General features: G+C 40.1%; 1 protein-coding gene across 1 annotated transcript in view; it reads left to right on the top strand.

Moving 5' to 3' along the window:
• Positions 1 to 244: 244 nt before the first annotated feature.
• LOC132014535 (XK-related protein 4) overlaps positions 245 to 24,119 on the top strand; it is a 264,467-nt gene continuing 240,592 nt past the window's right edge. The window contains exon 1 of the mRNA XM_059395507.1: positions 245 to 1,029. Within this exon, the coding sequence (XP_059251490.1) occupies positions 245 to 1,029 (785 nt within the window). The remainder of the gene's footprint in view (positions 1,030 to 24,119) is intronic.

The raw sequence follows: 24,119 nt of genomic DNA on the forward strand, positions 1-24,119 counted from the left end.
CCAGGCGGCGCTCCTGCCGGCCCCAGGCGCGCCGCTAGCCCGGCCCAGCGCCCAGCCCGGCGGGCGGCGGCGGGCGAGCCGGCGCAGGAGCAGGAGGAGGGGGAGCCGCGCCGCCAGGGAGGGAAGCCGGGGCGAGGCGAGGAGGTGGCGGGAGGAGGAGACAGCGGGGAAAGGTGTCAGATAAAGGAGGGCTCTCCTCCGGTTTGGAGTCATCATGGCCGCTAAGTCAGACGGGAGGCTGAAAATGAAGAAGAGCAGCGACGTGGCGTTCACCCCGCTGCAGAACTCGGACCACTCGGGCTCGGTGCAGGGATTGGCTCCGGGCTTGCCGTCGGGGTCGGGAGCCGAGGACGAGGAGGCGGCCGGGGGCGGCTGCTGCCCGGACGGCGGCGGCTGCTCGCGCTGCTGCTGCTGCTGCGCTGGGAGCGGCGGCTCGGGCGGCGGCTCCGGGGGCTTGGGCGGCCCGGGCGGCGGCGTTGGCGGCCCGGGCAGCAGCGGGGCGGGCTCGGCGGCGCTGTGCCTGCGCCTGGGCAGGGAGCAGCGGCGCTACTCGCTGTGGGACTGCCTCTGGATCCTGGCCGCGGTGGCCGTGTACTTCGCGGACGTGGGCACGGACATCTGGCTTGCCGTGGACTACTACTTGCGCGGCCAGCGCTGGTGGTTCGGGCTCACGCTCTTCTTCGTGGTGCTCGGCTCGCTCTCCGTGCAAGTGTTCAGCTTCCGCTGGTTTGTGCACGATTTCAGCACCGAGGACAGCGCCACGACCGCAGCTGCCTCCACGCAGCCTGGAGCCGATTGCAAGACGGTGGCCAGCAGTGGGTCTGCAGCCGCGGAAGGTGAGGCTCGTCCTTCCACGCCGCAAAGGCAAGCATCCAACGCCAGTAAGAGCAACATCGCCGCCACCAACAGCGGCAGCAACAGTAGCGGGGCCACCCGGGCCAGCGGCAAACACAGGTCTGCGTCCTGCTCCTTCTGCATCTGGCTCCTGCAGTCACTCATCCACATCTTGCAGCTCGGGCAAATCTGGAGGTACCGTATCAGGGGTGGGGAAGAGGGAGATGTGCTGCTGCTACTACATCCTCACTGCTTTGTTTTTGCACGGAAATTGTTTAGGGTTGCTCTGATAGTAACCCTAGGCACACTCTTTGAGTTTTTTTTTTTTTTCCTTTTTCTTAAACTGGGTTTCGCATTTTGAAGATTTGTGATCACATCCTAGGGTGGGAAGGAAGTGAGAAACAAGGGACAGGCAGCAAAGTGGTTTTGATCAACCTATCCCTTCTGTGTTCCAACTCTGCTTTACTAGCTTCTCTATGTTTATATGCTACCCCCTTCCCATTTTTAGTGACATTATTTCAGTGAGTAGGAGAGGATTCTTGTCACATATTCTAAAAATCCTTTTTTATTATGTCGAATTCTAGGTGTATATTGCAATTTGGATGGCTTCTTTTGTTCCATGTTGCTAATTCTAGTTATATGGGAATTCTTACTGCTGTGAGGTACCCACCTTTTAATTCTCACTGTTGGAGAAGTACTGCACTCCACATAAAAAGCTTAGTTGGTAGAAGCCTTGTCTTTTTCTTGGAGAACACCTATACCTGTATCTGTCTATAATCTATATTTATATCTATCTCCAAATATGAGTAAGTACACTTATGGGACCCAGACTTACCTTTATGATGCACTTTGTGATTATTTGCCATATCCCCATATTCTGATTTCTCAAACAACTGAGAGCCCTTGGAAAAGGAGTAGTGCGTTTTACAAACTTTAATTGTACTTGGCACCATTATTGGTTGCTCTGCTACTTGTCATCTAATCTACCAAGTCTTTTCACACAGATATCACTTCCACTTAGAAACTAGAATACAAGGCTAAACTCTCTGGGCAGAGAGAGCTGTCATTTGAGCAGTCACTGCCTAGATTTAAGAATATAATGAAACAGTTTGCTCAGAAATATGTTTCACCAACTTTTATATGTTTTTAATGGCTTTTTGAAGCAATATTTTATACCTACAAAAGTTCCTTGTATTGAAGCATTTCAATGTTAACATTCCAGAGCTTTCGGGGTTTCTAATGACTTGATAAGTGTGTAGTCTAAGTAAAATGAGAAAATTTCCTTGTAAGTGCACCAGTGTGGGGCTATATGCTGCTAGGCTGGTGTCCATTTCAATTTCATTCATAGTAACCTTTGTGATAAAGATATTAGAAATTATTAACTCTACTGAGGTATTCCATATGGAAAGGAATCAAAGAATTTGTGGAATGAGACTAAATACTTCTTTTTATTTGTGGTGAACAGTAGTGTTTTCATTGAGAAGAGCAAATGTGGTTATTTTGCAAACTTTCCTGAGACCATTGCTTTATAAAGCAGGGAGAACATTGTCTTAGATGGTGATGTGAAACTTTTTTTTCAAACATATACTTTCTGGGAAAGGGGTGTATGATATGCAGTTAGACAAATTGATGTTGGAAACCTCCATGTTTTGGACTAAAAGGACTTTGAAATGTCAGTTAAATGTGATAGCTGTTATGTTCCATGAATGAGTATTATGAAGATTTACAGCTTGATTCTCTTATTCAAGTTTGATGAATAACTCAAATGTTTGTGTTAATTACTGAATTGTTTAGTGGCTAGGTGTATATGATTAGTAGTTTTAATCTGATAATGTGGAAAATGAAGATTAACATTCAATTTATTAAGTTTTGCAAACTTTATGCAGGATTTGGAAATCACTTATTTTCAATCACATTTAAAATGTTTACATTTATGCCAATAATGCAAACACTTCTCAATATATTAACTGAAGAACTATCCATTGCTTCCAACAGATTACTACTTTGTGAAAAATATCATATCAAATTCTGTAAACTGAAAAATAATTTTAATTAACATTGTATTTCCCAGTGGAAAAATGACATTTAGTTATCTCAGGACATAAAATGCAGGAAGTGAAAAATAATTCAGGAAAGGAAGGGCCTAAATACATGTCAATGAGACCATAGCCACTGGGTCAACTGGCCATATTGAGAAACTGATCAAGGGGGAGGAGAGATGGAAGGGTAAGGTTTCATGCAGAAGGAAAAGCACAGGCTGTCCAACAAATGCATTAACCAACCCAACCCTTGGAGAAACTGTGTTCACACATGACTCCTCTTTGTTAAGTACTTCTACAATGTTTTCCTTAGAGGTTTTGAAATTTTTCCTGCTAATGTTTGGTTGTCTAGGAGGAAGTATTGTTGAAAATATTTTCAGATACTTATCTATATTTTCAGAATAATATGCTTCATATGTAAGTCTGAATTATCTAATCTAACTGATATTTGGAGGCTAGTGGGGTAACTTGGTGGAAATATGATCTAAGACTCAGCCTCACTTTCTCTTTATGAAATATGTTTAAACAAATGAACAAACAAACTTTAGCCTAATGTAGGACATGAGAAAGGGATCAGAAAGTTCATGGAATTCAGTTGCATTCTGAATTGTTTCAGCTTTTCTGAGTGTGGAATATTGGAATGAAACTTGGTAGCAGATGCATCTTTGAGATGATAAGCTGGTGAAATGCAGTTCATCTCAGATTATTGTATCAGACCATTATCTTAGACCATGAGGTGCCTTAAATTAGAGCACCTTTCTGCTTCTTCTAGCTTTTCTTTTCCACACATTATACACAAATGTTGTAGAAACACCAAGGTTCTGAATGGTTCAAAGCTCTGAGGTCATTATTCATGTTTTAACATGCTACTTTCTAAGATCAATAAAATAGATTTTGCTAGGTTGGTAACTTTTCTTTGTATTTCCATGAAATTCTAGTTATTTTAGGTAAGAGCATGATTCTAAAAGCCTCCATAGATACAATCCTTTGAAATAACATCAAAGTGTTTGCTTGTTCATAAATAGCTATTTGAAACATTTTGAGCAAGATTTGAATGTATTTATACATTTATTACAAATGCAACTGCTGAAAGCAATGATACATATTCATTTTAATTAAGGTTTACCAATGGGAAATTAATGGCAGCTTTTAAAGTCACAGGAGTTGATTCTGAGAAAGAGCCATTTGAAATAATGAAGTCAACTTTTGCTACGATGTGAAATGAGCAATTATGACTTTTAAGGAAATGTGCCTTCAAATGAAAAAGTACTTTTTTTTTCTTGTTCATTTCATATGATTTCAGAAGTTACTAAGAGGGCAGTTCAGCCAGTGGGAAGTTACTAAGAGGGCAGTTCAACCAGTGGGAATCTCAAATGCCCCATCAGAACAGTTTTTAGTCTTCACACTCATGATCAATTGTATCTAGATGCCCTTTTCCTTCAGAATTTATGACTCACTCTTAAAATTCTACCTTAATTTTTCCTGTGTATGTGTAGTGTGTATATATTTGTTTGTCTTCTAAAGGCAAAGAGGCATATTGCAAAAAAGTTAATGAGTCAGTGGATGGTAGAATGGGGGATTTTTTTTTTATTATTTTACTATTTTTATTTTATTTTATTTTATTTTACTATCATGAGGGTCCTGTGGAGAACACTTGGTGAAAGAACATTTCTGCTTTTCTCATGCTTGATAGTCCCTAAGGTCTAATATATGTCCCTTATTCCAGTAAATTGGAAAATGGCAGGTTAAATGGAGTTAAACAGATCTCTCTACAGCAGGACTTCTCAGAATCTTTAATAAGCTGGTATGCAGTTATCAATAACTTTTTAAGGTATACTTTTTTACTCTTGTGATGATGGGGCACTTAGGGAACTTCGAGAAACATTGTTCTAAGTCATTCATAAACCTGACCAAACAATAATAATAATAATAATAGCAATTTTATATAGCACTTATAAAATTCATAAATATTTTTATACTCTTTATATCATCTAAGTTTTACAGTAACCCAAGAGAAAAACGTTAGTATCTCTTTCTATATAAGAAAACTGGCTTAGAGAGATTCATTAACTCTCACTTATCACTCTCCCTTATGTGATACAGTTAGGAGCCAGGCCCACCTTACCCTAAAGTTTGTGTTCTTTTGGGATCAGTTAGCTTACCTTGAACTGCCAACTTGGATAATAATGACAGCAATGTATGACAATGACACTTTACATTCACCAAGCATGCCAAAGTGGGAGAGGAACTGCCTTTTCAACAGGATAGGAGATCTATCCAGTAACACCTAGTCAACTGGCAGGATAGCAACCAGGCCGCAGCTTCTCTGATCTTAAGGCCAGTTACACTGTGTGGACATGCTGAGCTTGTTACATTAAATCCCAGCGCAGTAACATGGCCTTGCAGTGCCATTAGTGATTAAATGGTGGAATGTATGTGCACATGTGGAAAGTGCTTTGCAGGTGATAAAGAGGGTAGAGAAATAGCATCTAGGTTATACCTTTGAGTACTGAAAAAGTACTCTATTGATTTGGAGTTAGTTCTGAATTCTGATATAGGTCAGGTAGGATCAGTGGTCACTTTCTTGTATATTTGTGTTCCCTCTACTACATATTAATTAATTTATTCATTCAACATATAGTGAGTCCCTACTCTATGCAAAGCACTGGGTTAGTTGCCAGCTACCCCAAGCTGGATAAAATACACATCACCTTTCAGAGATTCTACTGTCTGGTGAGGAAGACAAAAAAGTAAACATACAATTTCAATACCACGAAATAAACGCTATGATAGAAATAAAAAACCCAGACCATCTTAGTGATTCAGGTGAGACCCTGGAGCAGGGGATGTTTGAGTGAAGGTTTGAATGGTGAGAAAATCTTCTGTCTGAATTAAAGTGGAACATTGACCTCAGAGCCTTGGATATGACTTTGTGTAAAGGAACAGGGTAGAGAGGGGCAAGAAGAACAAGGCGGGTTAAGTGTGTGATTTGAATAGAGAGGGAGGGAGACATAGTAGCTAGAGGTGAGGAGGGAGAATTCGTTGGGTCTACACTGAAAGGAATCTAGATTTTATTCTTTTTTTTTAATATTATATTTATTTATTTGAGATGGAGTGAGAGCAAGGGAGAGCGAGAGTGCTAGAGAGCACAAGGAGGGGGAGTGGTAGAGAAAGAGGGAGAAGAAGGCTCTCACTGAGCAGGGAGCCCAATGCAGGGCTTGATCCCAGGACCCTAAGATTGAGCTGAAGGGAGAGGCTTAACCCACTGAGCCACCCAGGCACCCCTAGATTTTATTCTGAAAGCATAGAGGAATCCTTGGAAGAGTCTAAGAGCCATCTCTATAAGAAGAGATACTCAGTGAATATTTGGATAAAACATCGTTTTATCCAAAGGAGTGGGACAAAGTTGAATTTCAGAAGACATGTCATCATTTATTAAAATTTGTTTTTTTTAAAGTTTAGATAGAATTGGGGTATATAAAGAGGCCCAACAAAGGTCCAACAAGGGAGTGGGGAGTGATTTTTCTGAAAAACAGATTGGTTGAAATATTTCATTGATTTACACTAAAGTAAAACAATTCATTTTCTGCTACTTTTTGAAGAGATTTTCCTTAAATATCATGGTCTTCAGCTTATTGAAATGTAGGTTTCTTGGTTCTTAGAAACTTGTCTTTCTCTTTTGTTAACATTTCTCAATTTTCAGAGGACTTCCATGTCTTTCTTATTTGATCCTCTTTGAGGATATTTGAGGTAGATCTTCCATTTTGCAAATGTGGAAATTGAGACTGAGACTGGTAAGTGTTTTTCTCTTCAGGCCATAGGGTTCTGTACCGATTCTAAGCTAGAGTTCAGTATTGATGTGGGAGAAAAAAAAAAAACAACATGAGAGGTGGTTGAGATTGAGGATCATGAGGTAGAAAGGAAGGCTGAGAAGTTCAATGCTGTCTTGTAAGTACTGAAGGTCTGTAAGGAGAAGGAAGCCTTGGACTTTTGTGTAGGGCCTCTGGGACAAGATGCAGGGGAGTTACAGGAGAGATTTTAAATCAATGTAAGGACACGTTTTTTAACTAGTCAAAGGCACCCAAAGATCAACAATAATTCTTTAGAAGCAGTGAGTTCCCCACTGTTGGAATAGTTTCCAAAACTATAGGCAGAGTTGCAGAAAAAAAAAAAAAAATTAAGTATCACGCAGAAGGTTGAACTAGAAGATCATCTTCTGGCCTTGAGATTTTATGACAGTTTCCATCATTATGTGCTGCTCCAAACATAGTGGACTAACCTTTGCTTTTCATGGATGAAAGAAGTAGGAGTTTGCTTGAAATGCTGCCGTTATGTTACTTTGAAATCTATTCATAGGTTTTTGGACCTGGTGTTTTGCTGGAGTATCACAAATCTATGTAACCTCCTTGAGTGCTGAGCTTGGTATTTAAATCTCTGAGTTACCTAACAGATATAAATCCACAAAAAAGTAGGCAGTCTTCTGTGCACTTACTGGGGATTCTATATGAGTTGGAATAATTTATGCATAAATCTGTGTGGTCGATATACCTATTTCAGTATCTTTGTAATAACTAGTGCAAAAGTTATATTTTTTCCATTCACTTGAACTATATCCTGTTTACTTCACAAGGGTGAAAAAAAAAATGTAATGCTTCTTATATTCTGATGGAACTGCAGACTTCCTTCATGGAGCAGTTAAAAGTAATATCTATACAAATGGATGCTGTTATTTTTGAACAGTATCCATAAATCCCTGGGTCAGTAGCTTTGAAGGTGTTTGCTCACTCACTTACAAAAAACGTCTTAATGTTTGAATATTCCAAGTACACAACTTGCTATTAAACATGTTCTGTACTTTACATTTCAGATGAAATTGCCTACCTGTGATATTAAATAGCACCAATCACTGAGTAACAGATAAACAAAATGAATCCCCTTTATATGGACTCACTGGCTAATCCAGTGTCTTGCTTTAGAATTTGAATGGTGCACTAACTAGGTCTATGGAAGCAAGATTTAGGGATTAGGCCTGGATTTAATTGGATTTATATTCTTATGCATTATCATATATATATATATATATATATATATATATATATGATGCAGTGTGCTACTAGTCATGAGAAAGTGCTTATCAGATGTAATTTTATACAATAGTTTTAATGTGTTGGTGAATATCAGGGAAAAAGAAATTCTCTTGAATGACATTGCCTAATTCTGACCACCACCGAGTGACTTCCTTCTAGCTATATGCTGGTGTCGCTGGTAGTTGATGGCATGGCCAGTCAGGAGGCAAGACCACAGGCAAGTCCTTGTAAAGTTCCTCTAGTAGTTGTGAAAGCTACATGAAATAAGAAGAGATACTCAGTGAATATTTGCTGACCCGGGGATGAAGCCCAGGCATTATTCTCTCTTCTTTTGAGAAAGGGCTGAACGTGTTGCTTGTTTGTTTGCTTCTTGAGTTTCCAAGGGTGCAGTGAATCAGAAAGGGTGTTGTTACCTAGAAAAGATATACCCATGGCCCCGGCGCTCACTCTCTCTCTCTCTCTCTCTTTTGGATCTCTATTTATAATTTAAATATATATTTATGTATGGGATGATTTTTGTATTTCTGGTACTTCTATTTGTCTATGCACGGAAAGTTTGTAGCATCTGCTGTTACTACTAACACTCCCATCAATACCATAATTCTTAACACCATGAAACAGTAATTACCTGCCTTATATACATACAGAGCTAATATAGATTACTAATTGCAAAAGAAACTAAAGAAGGGTTAAAATGGAAATAAGTCAGTCCAGAAATTTTCTAGATGCAATAATCTGAATGATAATAGTAGATCTCTTCCAATTCTAAAATGATGGGTCAAAATTAGACCATCAGTGATGGTTCTTCTTTACAAAGGCAGCTGTCCTTTGGGGACGTGGAGTATGTGAGAAGTTAGAAGAGATGACTTGGCTGTTTGGTAGCTCAGAGCCCAGGCACATCACCCAAGAGCTCTCTTACCTGTGGAAGCAAGGTGACATGGCACAGATCCTGGGTTCTGGCAAAGTTTACATATACTTTTGGTTTCCTTCTTCTGAGTCTTCATTTTCTATGGGTGGTCAAAAGTAACATTCAAGGTTCTTTCCAGGTCCCAAATGCTGATTTCGCTTTTCTTACAGTTCTTTCTATTTGACCAGTCCCCAGAGTACGTGCATCAACCACAGAGTCTGTACATGTTCTTCCAAGACCATCATTATAGCAGTTCTCTGGTTACCTAAGTCAAAGGGTGTCTATGAGGGACTTTCCAGAGTTGATAACATTAGTGTCTAACCTCTAGGAACTGATATGATTTCATACAAGAAGAGAGAATCTTAAGCTTATTTGCGTAATGTAACTTATTTTGTGTCATTTCTGAATTTTAGTTATAATCAAATAACACTATATTCACAAAAACCCATATCTAAGTATTTGAAGCTGATGTGGAAAATGTTTCCATATCACTTATGCTAAGATATCTACCATGTAGACCTAGGAAGCCAAAATTACCATTTCTATTTCAGGTAGTGAGGTATACACCACTGGGGTGCTATGATTAGCAAATAAGAACAGTGCTGCATGACCTTAAAAAGAGTTATCCATAATGCCAATGAGAAGGCTGTTGTCAGAGCTAGGTTTGCTTTAAAATTAAAAGCCTGTCCTGGGTTACATTGTCACTGATTTAGTATGCTAGAAATTGAATTTAAGCTCTATACAGAGACTATCTCCAGGCCTGTACTCATTAAGGAATAGGGATCTGTTACTCTCTGCTAGAACAAGAGAACAGCACATTAACCTTTGCTGGATAGGAATTGTCTGGATCTCTAGGATGTTAGACATCTGTCATGAAGCTGAACAATTTTCAACCCCATGACGAATTTCAGATATTTAATTTTTTAAAAAAAATTTAAGCATCTATTTTAAAGTGATCTGAAGTGTGTCAAACTATTTTTTCATCTTCATGATTCATAAGTAGGCTGTTTGAATCAGTTCTACTTCTTTTGTTTAATTTATGCACATGCCCTGTTTTCCTGTCAGGGAAATCCTTTTATATAAACAGAGCAGTGGGCAGTGTGTGGGGTGGGTGAGGATTAGTCAAACAGAAAATCATGCATATATAGAAAAAGTAAGATCTACAGTGACTACGAGTCTTAGAAGACTTGGGTTGATTTTGACTTGTCTTCCCATCAAGTACACTATATTTAAGAAGGACAAAGTCACCTTTCTGAACAATCTGAGAGATTTCATCCATGTTTAAAGCTGTTAGACTTCTTTCTAATTTTAGTATATGTGCTACCGAAGCGAGCACTGTTAGACTTCTTTCTGAAGCTTAGATAATAGTCATGAATAAAGATATGGGGATTCTTTACTTTTCAGTTCTCTTTTCGGTAGCAGAGAGTCAATAATCAAAACAAAGGTAGCCCTTGTATCAGGAATCAAAGCAAAATTGTCCATTACATTCATCTTTGGTTTATGGCCCAGTCACTGTATCAGTGTAACAGTAACAATGAAGAAATGATCCTTTAGCAAAGCAGGGGAAAGGATTTGTAAAGATTTCTTTGTTTTGGTAGATTTGCAGCTCATTAATTAATTTCCTGCTTTACAAAAGTAAAATTGTTAACAATTACTTTTTTTAAATGTAGGTCAATTCCTGAAGACTCTCCAAAGAGATTTGCAGTACTTGGATCTGTTATTTTAATATAAATTAGGAAGTATGTCCCGTAGGGTTTCATATTTCCAGGGGATGTGCTATTAAGAGTAGTAGTCCCAGATGTCCTATATGAATTTTGTTGATTTGGTGATGGTTGGGTTTGAAACATTGAGATCTACACAGGAGCAGGTAATGTGACAGTTTTCTAAGAAGGGCATAAATATTATCGGTGTTCATACTTTTGAAAAGTAGTCAGTAGTTAAGGTCACTTAAGGACATAATGTCTACCTACTTTAAGATAAGGTTGAAATCATGGGGCACCTGGGTGGCTCACTTGGTTGAGCATCCCACTGTTGGTTTCAGCTCAGTTCATGATCTCAGGGTCATGCAATTGTACCCCATGTCTGGTTCTGCACTGGGTGCATGGAGACTGCTCTAGATTCTCTCTCTCCCTCTGCTCCCTTCCCCCAATAACTAACTAACTAACTAACTAACTAAATAAATAAATAAAAGTTGGACTCAAATTAATGAGGAAGGAAACCTGAAGTTTCTCTCAAGGGAGGGTGAACAAATACCCTGGAAACTATCACTGAGTTCCATTCTTTGATCTGCTCATAGAAGATGAAGGTATTGTAAATAAGGCTTGCACTCATTAGCTCGAGGGAGAAAAATCTGGCCATGAGAGAAGGGGCATGAGAGAAATGAAAAAAACTGTAGAATTTTTTTTTCCAAAATCAGAGGGTAAAATTTCAATTCTTATTAGTATGAATGGGAAAATTGTACTGACACCCACTATAAAACTCATCACAGCAAAGCTGAAAGCGAGCCTTCACTAGCCAGGCCAAGATTTCATTAGATTAATTGGTTCTAGGAACAAAGGGGAAAAACTTCAGTTGTGAAAATTCTTAGGTTTAGCTCAATTTGATATTGAGAGGACCAGTGGGGTCTGTAGTTTGGAGGTGTTTGACTTGAGAGTCCTGTGTTAGTACACAGATCAAAAGTCAGTGGCCATCACAAATATAGCATAATAGAAACCTGGGAATCCAAGGGAGGGCCAGGAACAAACTTGCTAATAGTAAAGGTAAGTGAGAATCTGAAATCAAGGGCATTATGAAAGCAAAGTGTAACAGTATGCTTCATGATATAAAACTGAAGGGAAATTTGCTTTTTTATATTCTCATTATACAATTTCTGCCTGATCAGCTATTAAGAGTAAGGCCTCAGCCTGGAGGTCTGCTTCTGATTCCAAGGAGTGGAGAGCAAAGTGCAGGGATCACAGGTAGGTTCTTACTCAATGGCTGTTGATATGTGCAAATTTAACAGTCCACTGACTAAATCATGACTGGGTCACTGTAATCAGTTGCTGAGAAGAGAATGACAAAAATAAGCGACCTTTTAATCATGGATCCCACAAACATCTGCTTCAAGTTATTGTAAGGAGCATATATGAAAAAGAACATGCTCTCAAAAGGTTTATTGTCGAGGAAAGGAGGCATGTCACGTTCATACCTCCAAATCTGTCTGTGATGTTAAGAGTGGAGCCATTGGCTTACAACTCAAAGTGTAGGATCTGAAGCCTGCAGCGTCCTCACCTCTCAGAAGTGTCTCAGAAATGCAGAATCTCAGGCTCACCGTGACCTAGTGAATCATTACCTATGGTTGAACAAGATCCTCTGGGGATTAGTATGCACGCTGATGTTTGAGAAGCAGAGGGAGAGCAATCCCTCTTAACTGAAATGGTCAGGGAAAGTTACTCAGCTGAATATTAATGGAAACTAAGGTTGGTACAGATGTTTTCACTAGCTTTCTCACTCCAGTCAGCTCTCCCACTATGAAAGCAAGGGCTGGTGCTTAGAAATGGTAACAGTGGGATCTCCTTATAGGCAATGCTATAAGCAAAGATATGAAATCTTCCATTGACAAAGAAAGTGAAAAGTTTTAATAAAATCTTTATTAAAAATCCATTACTTTACAGTTATGCTGTTCACAACTGATCTCTAGGAAATTAGTTCAGGACATTGGTCACCCACCTCTTATGGTTTTATTTATTTATTTATTAAGATTTATGTATTTATTTGAGAGAGAGAGAGAGAGAGAGAGCATGCACACATAGGGCCAGGGGCAGAGGGAGAGAATCTTCCAGTAGACTCCCTACTGAGCACAGAGCCCAGCAGGGGCCTGGATCTTACAACCCATGAGATCATGACCTGAGCAGAAACCAAGAGTTGGATGCTTAACTGGCTGAGCCACCCAGGTGCCCCTCGGTGTTTTATAGGTACTCAGGCCTATGACATTCAGTACTTGGAATGGAGTGGACAGGGTGTGATGAGAGAGGGAGACAGACACTAAGGAAAGTACTGGATTCAGAGTACGCAGACAGAGGAGAGAGAAAAGGGAGAGGGATGCAGGGCGGTGATTCTGGCCAAGACGTCATGATTGCTGACTTTACTCAGAGACATGCAGCTGGGCTGCTGGTGGTGTTCCTTCCTATTCATAAGCTTCTGAAAAAGCAGCATCCCTCAGGGTGAGCAAAAGACATCATTCTCACTAGCTGTTGAAATGGTTGAGAGGGAAGTCAGGTTCTGTGCATCTTTCACCCCAGCTTTTAGTCTGATAGATCAAGCAGCCTCTGTAGCTGCAAGGGGAAGGAGGACTCAAGGGAAGACTAGAAGGAACTGGAACTAGGCTTCCAAGACTGAAAGCCTAGGCCCTGGCCAGGAATTCCCAGGGTGTTTTTATAAAATGATATGGAAAGATTTCTGATGACCAACCCATTCCATACAGTTCAGCTCCTCCCAATGACCCTAAGACCCATAGGGCAGGCTACATCTTGGGAAGATTTCATGCTTTATTATTTGCCATCCTAAGTGAGAAGTAGAATAGTCAACATTGTGACAAAATATGTCAGTGTCTGGGTTGTAGAATAAGAAGGTAATGAGAATGTTACCTTATCAAATGTATATTCATGTAAAGGTGTTACCAGTTTCCTGAGGTCATGTTCAACAAAGTAGAAAAAGGATGGCCTTCCCAGAAATGCTCCTTTTCAACGTAATAGTATTCTAATTTCCCTTTTGTACAACAGCTGGTGTTGCTATGCTGTCACTTATGTTGCTAGGGCTCCTTCCCCCATCTATGTGCTAGAATGTGATTGTTTCCATCAGTGTTCTTAAGTGTTTCCATGGAGAGTTACTAAGTTAATTTTTCTAGGTCTGCACTACCAGTAGATGTGGTCACCCTGCAGGGCTCTAGACCCTCATGGCTGGCTTTTCAAAATGGTAGCTATGAGCTGCACATATCTGTTGAACATTTGAAATGTGGCTACTCCCCATGGATGTGCGTCATAAGTGTCAAATACCCTGGGGATTTTGAGGACTTAGTGTGGAAAAGAAAAGGGGGGGTGATAAACATCTCACTAATATTATCTGTTCTGATTATATGTTTGAGCTGATAACATTTTGGATATATTGGGTTAAATAAAATATATTGTTAAAATTAATTTCACCTGTTACTTTTTATACTTTATAAATGTGACCACCAGAAAATTAAAATTACATACACAGCTTGAACTTTATTTCTCTTGGGCAGAACTGCTTTAGGTAATATGCAGGAACTTAGTTCTCAAGAAGTAAGAACAAAATCCTAAGTGAAATGTCTCAAAATACTAAGAAAAAAATTTACCAGAAGTTACCAGAGAAAGAGCAGTGGGTTATTTCACTGCAGAAGCAGGTTGACTTAATGGATTTTACAAATAAGATTACCTGCTGGTAAAAACTGACTCTTTGGGAGATAAAACCCCTAATGTGAATAAAGCCCATTGTCTTCCCTGCTTTCTGCTTTGCTTAAGGCCTAGTGACATGCTGTGCCTATTTGGTGGTTTAATAAATAGTATTTGATCATGACAATAAGGACTAAATCTTTGTTAAGTGCTGTTGCAGCCTGCCAAATACATTGGCTCATATTAAGCCATTCAATCTTCTCTTCAGTCTATCAAGGTAGTTATTACTATTGTTCTTATTTGAGGGTGAACTCCCTGGGTTTCAGAGGAGGTAGGAGACTGGCCCAAGTGTACACAGCTGCTAATTAGCAAGCATCTGCACTCACAATCATGACTTCAGTTACCACGTCTTGTGCTTTTCCCACACTAGCTTACTATTTGATTAATCCAAGAGAACCAGTGGGAGGAGTATTTCCTGCCCTCTCATACTGGCAACTGCTGAAACTTGCAACGGGCTCAGTTTTACCATGTCATCCATGGAAATTAGTTAGGACCAGTTTTGAGATTTTGCTCTGGCTACCAAGAAAGAGACATCTCCAAGGAGAGAAGTCCCACTTGATTCTTAATTTCTCAACTATAAAATGGTGGGTGGGAGTTACATTAGATAATTTCTGAATATTTCTGATAATTTCCCTTTCTACTCTGTGAAACCTGGTACCTACGTGTAGCTTATCAACTCTTTTTTATACATCTTATTGAATACTCATATGGGGACTAATATTCTTGCTTTATTGACCAGGGCTAGGTTTCTGATAAACTATTCCAAATTGATTGATATTTCACACGAAAGTTCAAAAACAGAGACTATGGATCAATTTTATCCATAATGTGTCACTTTCATTTGATAACCTACTAGTAAAATACATGTTCTTTCCATTGGGAAATGCATGACACTAATGAATACTGAGTAGGCTCCAGCCTCATGTGAATAGTGTGTAATTAACCTGTATTTATATCCTCATTTTGCACGCAGTCATGCTTTGCATATACCAGCATTCTCTTCCACATATGTTCATGAATTATGAATTCAGCTACAAGCATGCAAGGCAGAGCCCCTCTGTCAGTCACATCTCTTTCTCTGAGACCAGCGAGATTTATGTTTATGTGACATGACTTCAAATTCAACTCCTAAGACCTATCTCAGAGGACAAACTCTATAAAAGTCTAGCATATGCAAGTGCTAGAAAATTCATTCCCTAATTCATGCAATTCAGAATCTTCAGAATCAGACAGAACTAGTTTTTATAAAGGCAATTCCAGATGTTTATTTATAAAAAACAAAAAATAATTCCCCTCTGCCAATTTAAAAGATGTTCCCCATCCCCTGCAAGTAGATATGATTTGCTTTGGAAGGGCTTGGTCCTTTTAATAGTTTTTTTGGCAAGGGGGAGCTTTTGGTGTATGTGTGGCATTCAGTGAAAAACACGCAGTGCTGTCTTTCCTTTTAGTTCAATGGTATCTTTGCAAAATGTAGTTTTTCCAGAGAGACTGACAATTTCCAAATATTTTTTGATGTTCCTGACATTAATTGGATTCTGACTTACTGGATTTTTTTGTCTGAGGTAATATGTTCTAAGAAACATATATATCTCTATCATGGTTAGGGTTTTTCTATGTTTACATCTGATCATGTAATTATGTAGGTTAGGAGCTGCTGGGAAGAGCAGAAATAATTTAATAAAGCTCAGATGGTTGGGAGTAAAAGCCTTCATAAAAATTGAATAAGAATGCCCAAATAACATTTTTTGAGTAAGACCTAAGAGAGTTCCAAGAAGAACGAAAAGAAGGGACAAAGATATTTCATGGTGTGTTCTGTAAAGCATAGAAATGGGAGGTGTGAGGGAAAGACTATCAACAGATGAGTTTCCAGTTTCTGGCCAAACTAACCAGGACCTCCTTGCTTTCCTGAGGAATTTGGCCTTAATTTTACTGGGGAGTGGAAGCTCAGGAACACAGTCAGGGATGCATTTTCAAATGGTTACCAAATGGTTACCTTTTATAAAATAGCATAAATATTGGAAATACTGGAGAAGGAGATATCCTGTACTCTTCAGAGGCAGGGAAAAGATATGAATGAGGGTAGACTTGAAACATATTTGGAACTTGAAAATACTGTGTAATGAGGGAATGCAATGAAAGCCCTTAAGTGGGCTTGGACAGTTCTCACTGAAGATTCTGATAGTACTGGTAAGAACTCCATTTAATGAGCTATTGGAAAAGGCATAAACATAAACTGAGTTGGGAGCATGTTAAATAAAGATGCTCTGTAAATGCAGACTGGGCAATTAAAAAAGATTTACCAGAGAAAAGCTAAATACAGTATAGTGGATAATTAATGGGCCTTTGACAACTCAGTAATAAGTACCCTGAACTTTTAAAATAGCACATTAACATCTGTGCATGTTGGAAGGAGGGTTTGTATTTACAATCAACACCAGTTAGCTGGGAAATTTCCCCACAGAAGTTAATTAGGGATTCCCAGTAAAGGAGCCTGCTGGTTAACCTCCTGAGCCAAAGGTGACCCACCGCTATTCATTCATAGCTTTCTTATTGAGCCTAAAAAGGAGATTGGTTATAAATTCCCCTCTCCTTTCCCTCAGCTCCCTTGGCTCTAGACACTATTTTAGCTTTTAGCAGGTTTTACCTTCCTTAGTTTAGGAAATGAACTTCTGCTTTCTTTGTAGGTAGGGGAATTCCAACCCAAAAAAAAGCCTCTGTAAGTGAGGGAGCATCCCCTGAATGGACTGGGTCATTCATTGTTCATTAGGGTACAGTGAACACTCCACCTTTGGTACTTAGCTCAGTGACGATTCCTCGAAGGAAGGTACTATTGAGACCCAACCGACTTCTTTTATTTCAGTATATCTTCACTTAACACATCTAAGCAAGTTTTTAACTTTTACTTTTTAGTTGATAAACTTTTTTTTTTTCCAAGCAGTTTTGGGTTTATAAATACAATTGAATGGAAAGTACAGAGTTCTTGGGTCTTTCCCCTCACTTCCATTTTTTTAAACACTGACATATATTTATATGGTACCTTGGAGAGAATTTGTATACAATACAATACATTGTCATTAGCTAAGGTCTATACTTTACATTAGAGTTTACCTTTTAAACCTAAATTCTATAGGTTTCGACAAATGTATACTGGCATCTGTCTGCCATTACAGTATGATACAGAATCGTTTCACTGTCCTAAAACCCCCTGTGCTCCACCTGTTCATCCCTCCCTGCACGCAGCCCCTGGTAACCACTGATCTTTTTACTCTATCCGTGGCTCTGCCTTTTCCAGAGTGTCCTGTCCTGTCTTTGGAATCATGTAGTACATTCCCTTTTCAGACTGGCTTCTTTCACTTACAATATACATTTAGGGTTCTTCCTTATGTTTCTGTGACTTGATGGTTTCTTTCTTCCCAGCAGTGAGTAATACTGGAGTGTGTGGATGTACCACAATTATTTATTGACCTACTAAATGATGTCTTGGTTGCTTCTGAGTTTTGACAATTATGAATAAAGCTGCTAGAGACATTTGTGTGTGGGTTTTTGTGTAGATGTGCTTTCACCTCATTTGGGTAAATACCAAGAAGCACAATTGCTGGGTGTCATGGGAAGATTGTGTTTCATTTTATAAGAAACTGCCAAACCATTTTCTAAGTGGTTGTATCATTTTACATTCCCACACTTAACAACTTTTGAGTACCTACCATGTGCCAGATGCCTCTCATTTGAGGGTACAAAGTGAGTGAACCAGGACACAGAATGTTATTCTAGAAAGAGTTAAGATACCATGCACTTGTCCAGGTTATAGATAAACCAGAATGTTGGAGTGGTTTCCTGATTAGGATCTCTGCTTTATAGTATGTACCACATAATAATTCTTAAATGAGAAATAGGTAATATAATAAACATTTAAATTATAGTAAAATACTACAATTAATCCAATGATGCACTTAAGTAATTTTATAAAATTATTCTGACTAGACATTGAGATATTGGGTTCTGGTACCAACTTTGGTTTCACAGGGATGAGAGAAAAACTGTTAGAACAACACTAGTGTTTTTTGTTTTTTTTTTTTTTTTTAAATGTACCCTTAGGATTAGTGATTTTCGTGAATTTAAAAACTTGTTCAGTAATTATTTCTTGAAAACTCTAACTATGAGGTAAATGCTTTCTGTTTTTCAGAAAAAAAAAATGCAGAGCACATGTCACACACACACACACACACACACACACACACACACCCCTTCTGATATATTTGGGAGCTCCACTGAAGACTTAAAAAAATTACCCTTGGGTCAGAGCAGCTGATTCACTTACCTTTGCTCAGTTTGCCTTTTGCCTTCAGTGGACTTGAATGGAAATTGTACACAAATACATGGTGGTAAATTGTTTTCTCTACCTTTTAAAAGTCCTTGTCAGGATCTTTATTTGAGTAGTGACAGTATTGGCTAAGATTGAGTGGAATTATTTTTGTAATTCTTTTTTATAATTTTACTTACTTCTTTTTAATTTCTGTAATTCTTTAAACCAGATAATGAATTGAAATTTTTGTTCTCTTCTATTCAACTGAAGGCACAAATAAGATCAACATGTTAATCCTTGTTAGCCTAAATTATATAATCAGATAATTTTCTTTTTCCCTCTGTACTATGTAAAAACAACCTAGATGTCAGTGTCAAATGTCTATGCATTATGCCTAAATATTCATTTCAATATGGGTTCTTAAATTTGTCTCCATATCTCCGCCTTTTTGAATTTTAAAATTATATGCAAATTTTGTGAAACTGAAAATCTTATACGGTATGTAAAGACAGTTCTAGGAAGACTATCTGGCTAAAAAGGACACTAAAACTTTATTAAGCTCATTAAATAGCATCAGTCAGTCTGTCTGTTGAGATCTCTAAGCTTTGAAAAGAATTGAGATGTTTGCTCCTCTGTCTGGAGTATAAATGTAAGCCTGTAGATTAGAATGGGATAATTTGTGCATGGGCACTTATTTATTATTTGTTTGTTTGTTTATTTTGCAATTAACAGAGAAATGCTGAAAAATCACTTTTTCCTGTGCTTGAAAGGAAGAACAAAGTTTTAATCTGATTTAGACATGAAAGCCCTGAAATCTACCAAATGAGGAATAAGGAGAGAATACAAAAACAACAGAAAAAGAAGTGAGTTTCACAGGAACTCTAGTCTAAATGCCGTGACTTGCAGCAAAGTGCTGTCTCTCTTTTTCTCTGTATAAGAAATAATTAAACCTGCAGTCCTCCGAGGCTTTTCCTGTAGTCACATGGGGGCCTCCCAGGGAAGTGAGAGCAAGATGAACTGGAAGAATGGCAGAGGCCGGGAGGCACAGGTTGTGGATCAGGTGTTTGTAAGACTCACTTGGGCCCAGTATTTATATACTGGCTTGTGCTTCAGTGATCTCTCTGGCTGTTGGTTGGCAACCCTCTGGAGCTTCCCAGATGAAATTAGGAATTGGTTCCTGGAACATGAGGAGCAGGGAGAGATGGGGAAAACGAGGCAGAGCACGTCAGACAGGTAGGTGGCAGTTTTAGTGAGCAGAGTGAGCTTGAATGTAAGAGGTTTGTCTTGGGGCCGCTGCAAGGTAAGTGGATCCTTGCAGCGGTTGCCAGATCTTAAACGTTCGTATAAAGGCCTTAACCAGGTTGCGTTAAGTATGCTGGGAAGGCTTTCTCAACACCTCATCGTTATTTCCAGGCTGTGTCTTTGGAGCAGGCTCTGGGAGCCAGAAAGGCAGGTGGAACCCACATTACAGGGAAAGGGGCGGGCATGGGGGGGTCTCTCCTGGGTCCAGCTCACCGGCCAGTTTGTCGTCGTATCTTTTCCATGGCCTTCCCCAACACTTGCTTATTTTGGAAAATAGTTACTACAAGATTGATGCTTGGTTTTATCATCTTCACACTAGTTAGTTTCATTTATACCTTCTGGCCCTTTCTGGAATGCGCACGTTGTGAGAGCAGAAGCTGATTTGTTCTTTGCAGTGTCCCCAGCATATAGTATGGTGCCTGGCACATTGTCATTTAATGTATATTTGTTGATTTGGTGAATAAAATGAAAACCAGCAAATTCTTAGAGGATTTTATTTTTATTCCAATGAAAGACAAGTATACTCCTTATCTCTGTTTGTTCTGTTTTACTTGTGAATTTAATCCATAAATTAAAAAAGTATACAATGCCCAAATAGGCCCTTTTTAGCATGCCTGGTGCCCTCCCTAGTGACTTTTGCAGTTAACTTTTGCAGTCTTGTGTCATGGAATGCAAAAAGCCCATCCCTCCATGTAGCTAGAGCTCTCCTCACAGTGTGACCAAATCTCCACGGAGACGGGTGCTAACCTGGTATGCGTGTGCAGCGGGCCTCCACCTGGGGGTGCGGGGGAGCCATGTCTCTGAGGCCCCTTGACTTCTGCCCCCCCCTGCCTGGGCCAGCACCCCGCGGCGTGCACTCCCCTGGGCCGGATGTCCTGGTTCTGGCTGGACAGCTGGAGGCCCTGCCGGCTCTGGCCTTCCCTCCCTCTCCTTCTGTGGTGCAGTCCGCATGCTGTGTGTCTGCTAGGCTTCCCTTCACCCCCACGTCTCAGGTGACTGGGTCAGACTTGGAGCTTCCTGCTGGCGTTTCTTGCTTCATGGGTCGTAGCTACAGAGCTTCAGCCCTGTAAAAGCACTCCTGAGCACTAGTGGCTCTTGGCACCCTGAAGGCGAGTCTGGGAGCCTGCAGCACAGGGGGCTGCATACACCCCATGCGCCCTGTGCATTCCCGATGGCCCTGAGGCCAGAAATGGGGTTCAGTAGCCTCCACCAGGCCAGTGGATGGAAGGATGGGATTTCTGCAGAGTCAGGACTGATTTTGACCCAAGTGCAGGCACCAGGACCTGAGAGCTTCTGGGCTGTAAAGACACTGCATGGTTAAGTTTGCCTGTGGGTACTCATTGAGAACATCTGAGGAATGGCTGCCCATTGAGAAAACTTCATGTCCTCCATCTCCGACTCAAGTTGAGTCTGGCCCTTAAAAAAACTGAAACTGGGGTCCCGCTGATTATGCTGCCCCTTTCCAGAAAACAGCCTCAGAAACTTGTCTCTGCATAATAGGTTCCTGCAGTGTGTGTCCCACAGGGTAGATCTCCTGGAGCTTCCTAGTGACAGCCATGGTTTAGGACCCCAGGTGGTCCCATTCTTAATTTGTCTTGTGGAATGGGAGTGAGCAAGAGATACAACTTGCACTATTTCCTTAGACCCTAGCTTACATTTTACACTTAACAATTCTGATGGAACAAAAACAAATGGCAAGGGTAATCACAGTATCACATCATTTTTGCCTGCTTGCCTGTCACTGTAAAGCCCATTTATTTATACCAATCCTTTGGAGTCTATTTGTTTTTGCCACTCTCTAGAAAACCAGATGAATTCATGTGTTTTATTTGTCCTCCATCCTTCTCTTCTTCTCCCTCCCCAGTAATATCACCCTAACTTGGAGATGGTTCCCAAATGCTTCTCCTGACTTACTCCTGCCAGCTTGCAAGGCTGGGTCTACTTCCCCACCCTGACCACAAGGCTTTCTCTAAATGTGGTCACTTTTCCAGTACACCTTGGTTATGAACTTGCTGTCACTGCCTGTCCCATCACTGTCCTGCCTCCTTAGCATTTCTTGTGAAGTGAGCACAAGCTACATCCGCCTTCCTTTTCTCAGCCTCTTGTTCCTGCAGAGCCTACTGTATCCCTTCCCAAAGCAGGGCAAAAGTTTAACCAAGCAGCCCTCTTCCCGACTTGCTTTATAGTTGGTTCTGAACCCCAAGGAAGCTACTTGACTTAAAGCCCACTGTGTTAATGACATTGACAGTGTAGTAGTTCCACAATATGGTGTCTCCTTGTTCTCATTTGGTTTAGCTTTTGTCTTTTTCAAAACATTCTCACAAACTTTTAGAGCTAAATGTATTTTTAAAGAATTTATTTATTTATTTGAAAGGGAGAATGAGCAAGATAGAGACATGGAGGGGCAGAGAGAGGGGGAGAAGCAGACCCCCCGCTGAGTCCAATGTGGGGAGGGTCCGGATCCCAGGACCCTGAGATCATGACCTGAATGCAAGGCAGATGCTTAGCCAACTAAGCCACCCAGGATAAGTGTATTTCTGTGAAAATTTCTTCTATCACACCAGACTAAGTATTAGAAACTTTTTTTTTTTTCAAGATTTTATTTACTTATTTGACACAGAAAGAGATAGTGAGAGAGGGAACACAAGCAGGAGGAGTGGGAGAGGGAGAAGCTCCCACCATGCAGGGACCCCAATGCAGGGCTCAATCCCAGGATCCTGGGATCATGACCTGAGCCCTTCGGGGGGCTCAGATGCTTAATGACTGAACCACCCTGATGCCGCAGTGTTGAAACTCTTTAGAAGAGTTTTCAACATCTGGATAACAGAGAAATTTAACTGTGATTTTACTGTTTTCTTCTCAGAGACATAAATGCTATCCAACTTATTTTCATTATCCTTAATTTTAACTGGAAAGCTACACTGAAGTTTCTAAACATAATACAAGGTCACCATCATTTTCTTCAATAATAATTAATCTATCCATGCTTGAAATATTGTAGTCAAGAATTCATTAGAAGTGCTTACTAAGGTCCTACCCAACGTTAGGCAACCATTCATGGCAGCACCTAGCCTCTCTGCTAATCCCATGAAGATTCTTTTCACTCATCAATTATAAGTCTTAGCATGAAGCCATTTTCTTGAAAAATGTTGATGGGAGAAATAAACACACTCAATGTCATCCAATAAAGAAATCCAATTTAACAGGTGTTTTTCAGATGGCTACAGATTGTGTGTGAAAACTATAAGATCTACTATTTGCCTACCAATAGTAACTTGCTGGTTTTCATTTCTTTACAAGTATATTGGTAGATACCCAATAATGTAAAATATCCTTCTACACACACACACACACACACACACACACACACACAGGCCAAACCTGTCAAACTCCATATGACACACTGGATAAATACCTTTGCACCACTTATTACATTTTACTGACAGAGGGGTGTATCTCCTAATATCAAAATTCTCATCAATCAATAAGAAGAAATAAGCCTCACCACTTAAAACTGGAAAAAGAACATGTGTAGATGGTTCACAGAAAAGAAATGTTTTTAGCACACAAAAAAATGAACACTTACAATGAGAGAAATTCATCTTTATTTGCAAGCTCTGGATGCATTTGGTCAATATATAAAATCCGCCCTTTGTCTCTTGAAAGCAAGTACAGGGCTTTGTATTTGGCACAGGTTGCACAACCATGAAGGAGAACTTGAGGTTGAGGGTCTTTTTATCCCTTTGTTTAGGCAGCAGATATCATAGATTGGATCACCAAGCACCCTTCCCAGCTCCCTTCTTACTGTGTCTTATGTGATGGAAACTGGAAAGCTTAAAAAAAAAAAAAAAGTAAAAGAAGGAAGGAAAGAAGGAGGGAGAAAAGGAGGGAGGAAGACAAATTTTTCCGATCTTTCATGAGACTAGAAAACCCAGGTTCTGGCAAAAAGTTGCATTCATGGTAATTTGGAATGTTGAAGTGAGCAACTCAAGGTGCAGGCTGTGTGCTGGGAAGTGTATTGTCCTTCTGGGGAAACTGTGATAGATAGGAGTGTCCTGTTTCTTCAGCCCTTGATGCTGAGCAGCAGGTGGTAGCCACAAGGAGCTGCTGGAAGAAAGGTCTCAGGATGTGGTAAGGCACTCTCCAGCTGCATTGCTCCTGGCCACAGAACATCCAGGCTTGGTTCCCTTCATC

Source organism: Mustela nigripes, chromosome 3 (genome assembly GCF_022355385.1).
Source record: "Mustela nigripes isolate SB6536 chromosome 3, MUSNIG.SB6536, whole genome shotgun sequence".
NCBI classification, from domain to species: domain Eukaryota; kingdom Metazoa; phylum Chordata; class Mammalia; order Carnivora; family Mustelidae; genus Mustela; species Mustela nigripes.